At 31.1% G+C, this 10,124-nt stretch overlaps 1 protein-coding gene across 1 annotated transcript; it reads right to left on the bottom strand.

The window, feature by feature from the left end:
* Positions 1–288: 288 nt before the first annotated feature.
* Positions 289–1,492, bottom strand: LOC126677198 (transcription factor MYB77-like). Its single transcript, XM_050371707.2, has one exon. The coding sequence runs from the start codon at positions 1,272–1,274 to the stop codon at positions 498–500; it is 777 nt and encodes a 258-aa protein (XP_050227664.1). The 5' UTR covers positions 1,275–1,492; the 3' UTR covers positions 289–497.
* Between the last annotated feature and the right edge of the window lie 8,632 nt (positions 1,493–10,124).

Here is a 10,124-nt window from a genome sequence, read left to right as displayed (position 1 = left end):
AATTCTCAACGCTTGAATTCGTCACATTTATTAGTCACCCGTAAAAATTGGATATTTAGATTTTTATTATTGTTTCGATTCTAATTCGTAGAACGATTATAGAGTTTCATATTGTTTTTCATTTTTGTAATTTAATCTGCGATTTATTTTGATGTTTGGTTGTACCCACTTAATACTATCAATATAATTATTTTTAACAAAAAAAAAACTAAATTCTAATATGTTTAAATTAGAAAAAAGAGAATAATTTAAAATATTATATGGAATATTAAAAAATGAGATACTTAATAAACAAATATATGTTAGGGATGGAGTGGGTGCCAAATTATATAAAAAATTCAGTTTCAGTTTTCCCAACTGGAGCCAGGCTGTAACATGGAGTAAAAAATTTGCTAAGCCACCAAGTTGATCTTACATTTGAACTTTGTGAATAAAGAAAAATAAATTTTAACAAAAAAGGATAAGATCATCATATTAACAATAACAGCTAAAACAAACTAGAAGTAACTGATAGTCTCATTTGAACCAGAACTCATGTAATCTCTCACTTCCCTAGCAATCACATTCCTCATCGCATCCCAAAACCCAGCTGGCAAACTCTCCGCCCTATTCTCCGCCACCATTCCACCACCACTACCGCTATTCCCACTACCAAGCCCCGGCGGCGCCAGAGTCAACGCGGTCAACGCATCTTCCTCTTCTACTTCCATTCTTGGAATATTAGATCCCAATGGCGAAAACGAGTCAACACCACCACAAACACCACCGCCAACAACCGTTTCATTATAATTTCCGGCGTCATACTTAATACTAGTATGTTCTTTGGCCCTACGTTTCAACGTAGAATTCCAATGATTCTTGACAGCATTATCGGTCCTCCCCGGAAGCAACCGAGCAATGGTGGCCCAACGGTTACCAAACTTAGCATGAGCGGCCAAGATTGTCTCATCTTCTTCAGGTGAAAATGGACGGTGCTCTACATTTGGACTGAGCTGATTGCACCATCTAAGCCTGCATGATTTGCCTGACCTACCCTTTATGTATTTGCTAATTAAAGACCAATTTCTGGGTCCATGCCGCTCAACAAGACGAGTCAGAATCCTGTCTTCCTCCGCACTCCATGGACCTTTTATTTTTTCAGCTTTACCTGAACCTATTCTTGGCGTATTATTATGATTAAAATGATTGCCATTGAGTGAAGATTCTGAAGAAGATGATTCTGATGAAGAAGAAGAATTAGAAGTAGAGCACATGTTATTAGTCATTCCTTCCATAATCACACAGTTGAATCAAGAAAATGGAGTGAACTAGGTTATAAGAATTTAAAGAAGAAGGGGACAACAGAATAAATGAAGTAATTGAAGAAGAGAATGAGTGTATATATATATATATATAAAAAGAGGGTACGGAAATGGGACAGAGAGGTGCATGAACTTGGTTTGGTGCCCAATGAGATGTGTGTATTTTTAATTTTAAGCAAATAAATTGGGTTTCTTCCAGGAAACTGGCTTTTATAAAGTTGGTTTAAAAAACTCTCTAAATCTTAAACTGGACTTGGGCTCTGCTACTATTTTTAATATTTTTTCAGGATTTTCTTTCTGTGACCAAATTTTATGGCAGTTCTGTGTCTGTCTGTCCTTGTTATTTGACCATTTTAGGGCATCAGACATGTTTTATGTCTAGCTAAAAGATATGTATGTACACTCAAATCTTTAAACCAAAACTTTATCTTAGTCCTTTGACAGATAAGACTATTAACTTTTACAAACTAACTTGCATGTACGTATTGGTTTTGCTAAATATGAATTGTTTGGTCAATTATATTTGTACATATATTTTAGAAGTTTTCAAATTCTCTATATAATATAGTTTGGTAATTGTTTTCATACTGAAAATACATTTTGTGTATGAACTAAAAATTAAAAGATATGAGAGAATAAAAACTATTGCAAAAAAATGAAATAAAATATTTCAATAAAAGATTATATTGAAAGAGAAACACAATAATTGACGATTAAAGACAACCACTTATATTTTTACGACGCATGTGAGTTGGTAATGCTGTTTTTTTAGTTTAAATGATGTTCCAGTTTTAAACTATACTCGTATATGTATCCACTTAAATTTTGGGATTGCATTTTACCTCCTATAAGGGAACTATCCAATTTAAGTAGGAATTATTCTGGATATATACAACTTAAAGATGTCGTTTGATAGTTAAAATTCATCTAAGAAACCTCTTGTAGCATGTACTAAAAACGATTGTCGCTTATCACATTCCTTAATTCCACTATATATGTCTCTTAGTTATATTTTATATATGTTTAGTACCTCGACTACAAAATAAAAGAGAGAAAAATATGACAAAAATAATCGAAGGATGAAATGAGATATATAAAGAGAAAAACTACTAATAGAGGTAAAATATAATTATTTGATAGTAATAGTGATCAGCGACTAAAGTGCGTCCTCTTAGCTTATCCTTCGTTTCTGTTTAGGGATTAAAGAATTAAATCGGACCAGCTAGTTAAATTAAAAATTGGCAAATTGTCTAAATTGGTGATTGAACCGGTTCAACTAACGGTTGAGCCATGAGCTGTACAAGTTAGGTCCATAAATTTTATTTGAAAAATTATTCAACTAGTTCAATTGACGGTTAACCGATAAAACCAAAATTAATGGTCTTACAGATTGGGCGATCTATTTGATTTTTGAAACACTGCTTTCGCCCTCTATATACGTTTGAATTGGGCATTGGTAAATTGAGCTTATTTGGCTTTAAAACAAACTAATAAATTTGGATACAAATTAACGATAACTCTATAAGGGGATTTTGTATTCAAATTTATTGCCTCAATCACCATATATCGCTAAAAAAGGAGAAATTTTTGAGGGAACCAAGTTCATCATAACTTTATTTAAACTTAGTCTTTTTTGTTAGCAAAAGCTATTAATTTATTGCCACACTAGATGAACCGACTCTTTTTTAAGGAACTCGAGTCATTGGAAATTTTTCAATTAATATAATTATAACAAAAATCTTTGTAACCTTTTTCCTAAAAAAGGAGTTTAAAAAATAAATTTAGCAGTAAATTATACATGAGGTCGAGTGAATAAATTATTAGCCTACTGGTATCTATTTTATAATTCAATGCCATTGAACTTGCAATGTAAAAAATAAAGCAAAATTAACATTATTTAGAATGGGGGCAAAAACAGGAAATAATGGAAACTTGAGGGATCTAAAATGCAGGAAAAGATAATACTAATAAAATCATTCTCGTACTCGCACCGTAAGGAGAAAATAACGAGGCGTTTAAAACATGAGCTGTTTGACACAAAACAAACGTTTCCAAACCGGAAAGTGGGTCCAACGACTTTTTTGACTACTTGGGATAGATTTACAGCTGTAAGTCCAAATCCGTTAACTCAGTCACTCTAATCAACGGCCTCAATTAACCGTCTATAAAGTGACTCTTCTAAAATAAACTTTGATTTTCTTCTTTGGAAGATGACTTCAACATTTTTAACCACGTAGGAAGGGCCCACTCCAGCCTGTACGAATCTCACGTGATCTCTAGTTGAATTCCTTTGACTTTGTGGTCTAATCCCAATTTTGCTCACTCACTTCTGTTTTCGGCGCGTGCTTCGCACTACGTGAATAATGGTTTAACACCTTGTCTTGTACTTAAAATAAATTAAATTATTCTCTCTATATGATAAAGTTATTGAAAACTAATCATATGGACGTTTTTTTAAGCATTTTTTCATCAAACAAATTGGCCCTTTCCATACAAAAGAACAAGAAGCTCGCAAATGCTTTTTTCTTTTCAAATCATTAGTAGCAATTTAAGTGTTTTTATGTTTAGTTCCAATTCATTTCATTTTTTTGGCAATGTAATGTTTAAGCATTTTAATTGTCAGTTATTTCAATTTCAACATCCAAATAATTATAATTTTTCATCTCAAAATAATTGACGTTTTTGTCATTTTAAGCTGTATGTAATTATTTACTATTTAAACTATATATATAGTAGTAATTATACTAGGATGTATTATGAAAACAAATATTATTAAAAGCTAAAAACATTATTACTGCACTAAATAAAATAAGCATAATATTTTATAAATAATTTTATTTTGTTTGAATAAACTAATATGTATAATAATGTACATGTCTTAAATTGTACATCAATTTGAAATGAAAAAATAATATATTTTCTAGTAAAATTTATAAGAGATTTTTATGCTGAGAAAATAGTTTAACAGATTCGAAGAAACTAATTTTAGCAAATGAAAACTTTTCATTAACAAATAAAAGTTAAGTTTAAATTATACAAAACTTGAAATAATAACTTTGCATGATCATTCTTTTATTTAACTTTTTCTTTTTGACAATTGGGGAGAGAAGTGAGCGTTTGTGGAAGGAATGAATCCCACGACTTAGCAGATTGTTACTCAGTACTTATACCATTTGAGCTATATATAGTAGATTATGTTTCGAATGTAATTATGATATCAAAAGACGCTTGATTAAAAAATATTGAAAATTATTTTAAAATAGGCCTAATTACTTAAAAAACCCCCACCTTGTAATATTTTTTCGTTTATACCCCGACCTAGGAAAAAATTCATTTGTACCCTTTTTTTGATTTTTCGTTTTCAACTGTACCCCAAAATTTTATTTTTTGACAATTTATTTAATTTAAGGATGAAAACATTAAAAATAATTAAATAGAAGGATTATATCATCTTTTTTCTGTTTGAAAAAATACAAATAAGTCCTTCAACTTTAAAAATGTTTAAATAAATCCAACAAATCAATTATATTTAAATTTTTATTAAAAAAACTAAATAAATTAAAAAAACATTTCCGACAAATCACCGCACTCTTTCAATTTATACATCGCTACGGATTTTTTTACAAAAAAAATTATTTTTTTATTTTTTTCCGGGTCGCTCGAAAGGAGGAGCGACCCGCTCTTCCTCCATGGAGGAGGAGCACAGATCTGCTCCTCCTTCATGGAAGGAAGAGCAGATCGCTCCTCCTTCCATGTCAGGGAGGAGCAGATCGCTCCTCCTTGGCAGGTAAGGAGGAGCAAATATGCTCCTCCTTGACAGCAAGGAGGAGCGATCTGCTCCTCCTTGACAGCAAGGAGGAGCGATCTGCTCCTCCTTGCTGTCAAGGAGGAGCAGCTCCGAGGAGTCCGCGGCTCCTCCTCCGACGAACGGAAAATTCGATTGTTTTTTTTTTAAAAAAAAAATTATATAATTTTACGGTTTTGTGTTTAAAAATTATTTATAGATAATACAAATTTAATAATTATTATAATTTTAATTTTATAAAGAAGAAGGTATTTTTGTATTAATAATAACATTAAAGTCTAATTAGAATATAGGTTAAAAAACGAAGGACTATTTTAAATTTTTTTTTAAAGAAAAAAAGTTCAATTTAGTGCTTTAGGGTAGAGTTGAAAACGAAAAATCAAAAAAAGGGTACAAATGAATTTTTTCCTAGGTCGGGGTATAAACGAAAAAATGTTACAAGGTGGGGGTTTTTTAAATAATTAGGCCTTTAAAATAATGTTATCACCATCTATATATATATATTAATATTCTTTTGAAAAATAAGACATGAGTTTATATTCAGCTTGCATGTCATTTTTGGAAGGCATTATTAATTCAAGATGATAGAGATGTGATTTTTTCTTTCTGTTTCGATTGGAATTGGCCAATATTCTGTGATGGATTAAATTTCTAATTTTAGGATACAGTTGAGGTAAAATAATATCACCAGTGCACAATGGTAGTATACGCGCTTAAAAAGGAAAGGAAACTACATCCCGGAAGCAAATTGCTACATCATTACATCTTAGCCACCCACGTGGCAGCATTAATGGATTTTTGGAGTGATCTGGTGGACTTGTGATGTAAGTTTAGCAAAGAAGCAGTTGGGCAGTTGATACTACAGCTGGCAATCACCACTCTGACTCACCGACTGATAGCTTCACATTCACTTAACATTATATTCAATATTCACCTCCAAAATCTCCAATAAACTAACAAATTTCGGAGAATAGATATTCTCTTTATAAATTGAATCTACAGTCATTTAACTTCTTTTTTTTAGGAAATCTACAGTCATTTATCAGAAAAAGCATAAATTTAAAAATAATTATTAAAATTACCTTAAAATTATAAAGGATTAACTATATAAATATGTATTTAAATTATAACTGAACAGCCTTCAAAATTTAAAATAAATTTTTTAAATAAAATTAAAATTGATTAGAAAACAAAGATTTAAGTTATTAAAATTTATGTATAGATCAACAAGCTCGAAGTACTAGCCTCTCTGCTCTCCTTTTTTTCTCTGAAAAAAACCTAGCCGTCTATAGCTTTTTTTTTCGATTCTTCTTCGGTTGTCGTCAATAGTTTAGATAATACCGTTGACGGTAACCATTTTTTCTTTTATGTTATTTTAATTTCACATAGTATAATAAATAGCCAAATTTTTTCATTTTTTTTTTGAGGGATTAACATTTATCGACAAAGCGCAAATCCAATTCAAATTTTCATAAATCAAGAATCAAAGATAGAGTGCAAATCTTTCAATAATAAAGATGAAATCGTTCATGGGCTATAATAGTTTCTTTATTGTTTTAGTATTGTAGTATTCTGTTTTGAGAATTCTATTTTGTCCTTTTTATATGAAGGGTTTGTTGTCCTTTATATGTGAAACGTCCTTTCTATGTGAAAGATTGTTGTCTCTTTTTTACGAAGGGTGTTCATGTGTTGGTTGTATGCGATGTCACAACTATAGTTTCTGATTTCATAAATCAGTTTGCAGGTGATGGTGAAGATTGAGCGAAGATGACACTTTATTGGCGAAACAGTTAGATAATTTATTTTTTATTTTCATAAGTAGATCTGGAAATCAGACAGCATGTTGTCTGTTCCATGTCAGGTTATCGGATTCAATTTTTGAATTTTTCCGAATTTCTTACAAATGTAACTGTTTCATATTTGATTAATGAAGTTTGATGAATTCTCAAAAAAAAAAGTTATTAAAATTTATGCTAAAAAGTACCACATGTTTTATTCAATTTTTTATATAGGTATTAGAACTATTAAATAAAATAAAATAAATAATTTTTTAAAGTTCTTTTATTTAAATAGTTTGATGAACTCTTATTTGTTTAATATTTAAAATAAAATCTAATTATATGTATATATTGAATATTATTTTAAACATATATGGTTGAATAATTAAATATTAATTATTTAATATGTGCAGTCTTCAAGCCATATGTGATGTACTATAATAAAATTTGAATACAGTATTGTTATTTATAATATAAGTATGGCATAATGTTATTTATATAAGTATGGCATAATGGCATAATTTTAAATACATAAATAACTATATTACGTTACATTTCAAATCAAATACGGCCAAAATATATAATTGATGTAGTTATTTTATACATGTCACGTTTCTGATCATATAAATAAGACAGAGTGTAGCTAATAATTGTATATGTTCGAATTTATTGCCAAATAAATGTTTAGTATGAAAATAAGCTGATCTAGGTTTAAATTGGCAACAGCCCTAACAAATGAAATAAAGAATAAAAACAGTGTTTGGGAATTGGGAGTTCAATAATAGTCTACTAGCAGTTGCAGAATGACTGGTCTGTATTTTGCAAGAGAGTAGATATTTTAGAATGATAGATGCGATGGAGATAAATTGTAGCCATTTGATCTGTAACAATCATGGCCCACCGTGTTCCCTTCCAACCCAATTGCCGGTGGGTTTGGATTTTGGTATTGCTATTGGCTTATTGTCTGAAGCCGCGTGGTCGTTTTAAATAGTATAGTTTTGTCGTTTTATTGAGTTGGTCAAACTCTGTTGACCTTATTTGTTCTTTGCTTTGCCTTCTTCTTTCTCTCAATTTTTTGGACCTATTTTCATGTGATAAATATGTAACTAATATCATACATATTGTCTTGGTATTAATGATCACAGTGTTGACTGTTCACACCATTATAGTTTAATGACTTTTACATAAGAGAACGAAACGAAAAGCCAATGAATAGAGCTGTAAATGAACCGAGATGTTTGCGAGCAGCTCGACGTTCGACTCGATACGAGTTTAGTTCGTATTCATTTATATTCTAAACAAACTGAATGCAAACTTGGTTTTATGTTCGTTTATAGTGGTATTCGGCTCGTATAGGAGCTCGGTTAAAGAGTTTGCAAACATACTCATGTAGAAGCTTGATAAAGACATTATCATGTATTGTGTTTAATTTGTTCAGTTTGTGTTCATATTCGTTCATTTATCTGCTAAAAAACGAGCTCGTGAATAAGCTCATTTAGCCTATTTGCGAATTTGTTTGTTTTATCAGATAAATGAACGAGTTCGCGAACAAACTTGTAAACAGGCTCATTTATGTATTAATTGAGCTCGTCCGTGAATTCGTTCACGAGTTTGTTTGCATAGCTGCTAAATGAAAGAACACGAGCAGAAAACGAACTGAACATGAACATTATAAGTTTTAAATAAACAGAACATGAACACCTCGTTCAAGACTCGAACGAACATAAACAAAAAATGAATACTATAAATTTTAAATGTACCGAACATGAACACTTGAAAACTCGGCTCGGCTCGTTTGCACCCCTACCAGTGAGGTCTAGTTCAAGTAGTTAAGGCTCTCTGGTGCATTTCTGAGATCTAGGTTTCGAACTTCATTAGGGCTGGTGGTTTACAGCCATTTAAAATTTAGAAAATCTAATCTCTCACTAATTGTTAATGTAACTAGATTCTACCTCAATCCAAAAAAAAAAAACGAAAGCAACACATTGTATATTTGTACTGTAATAATAACCTATTAGCTTACTGAAGTTATAATAAAGCGGACTCGGAAACATTCTTACTGAGGCGGATCTATCAATCACCTCTTGTTTGGTAACTATGATGACTGCAGCAACATATATTAAAAATCAATCACTAACCTACTAGAAAACATTACTACAAAATGGCAGTCATTATTAAAAGTAAGTTGCAATGCGGGCAAAGTTAATTGTTCAAGTTTGATTTTTATAGATCGGATGGGACCTAACAAACTCTATATATTCGTGCCTACAACTAAGAAGTCATAAGTGTCAATTGAGTTCGAGTTAGCTTTCTTTTGTTTCAAACTAATAGCATTTTGGATAGATACGTAAAAAATAGTTATAATTAATAAGATAGTTATAATTTTTTTTAATCCATTTTTTAATTTTTTTTTCCTTTTACATTTTTCAAGATATACTAATAGCATGTTAATGATTAAGCTTTTTATTAATATTTGTTATTCAATAAATTGAGTAATCTAAAATTTTGACATTGATATTAAATTTTTGTTGCTCTAGATCACATGAGAATACTGTCGGTTCCTATCAGTCTTAACAACACACCGGACAGCTAGATTTGGACTTAGGACGAGAAGAAAAAGGTTATCGGTGAAGAGTGTCTACCGTGCATTGCATGGAGAATTTGTTTAGAACCACCATAACCAACCGACGATAAGTTGGAACCGTCTCTAGAATGTTAATGTACCGCTGAATTTAAAAAATTTTATGGAATTTATGTGCAAGTTTTCTCCCAACGGCAATAAATTTGGCAACCAAACATTTTTTCATCTAATCTCACTGTGCTATTTATCATGAGGGAAGACTCAACATCTTACATTTTTAGCGAATGTATCTTCGTAAGGAACTGCTGGAATCTTGAAAAGTCAAACGTTCCTAATTGTTGCAACTCGAACATAAGAGTTTGGTGCGGTTAATGGTTGGAAAGCTTGTAATGAGATGAAGCATACATGATGGCGATAATTTGCTGGAAAATCTGGCAAAACAGAAACAACCTAGTCGGGAACCAAAGGAACATTGAAATAGTCATCGTCAATCCAGCAAGTCATTAGGAAAAATGTGAGAGAACTACTGAAAGGTGTACCAAAGCTTGGGGTTGACAATGAGTACAAAGTTATAGCCCGGAGAAGACCTACTACTGGTTGGGTAAAAATCAACGTTGATGTATCCATTTTCCACAAATGAACATCGAGTTGCGTTAGGT

This window comes from Mercurialis annua, linkage group LG1-X (genome assembly GCF_937616625.2).
Source record: "Mercurialis annua linkage group LG1-X, ddMerAnnu1.2, whole genome shotgun sequence".
Lineage (NCBI taxonomy): Eukaryota > Viridiplantae > Streptophyta > Magnoliopsida > Malpighiales > Euphorbiaceae > Mercurialis > Mercurialis annua.
This window is presented reverse-complemented; position numbering and strand designations above follow the sequence as displayed.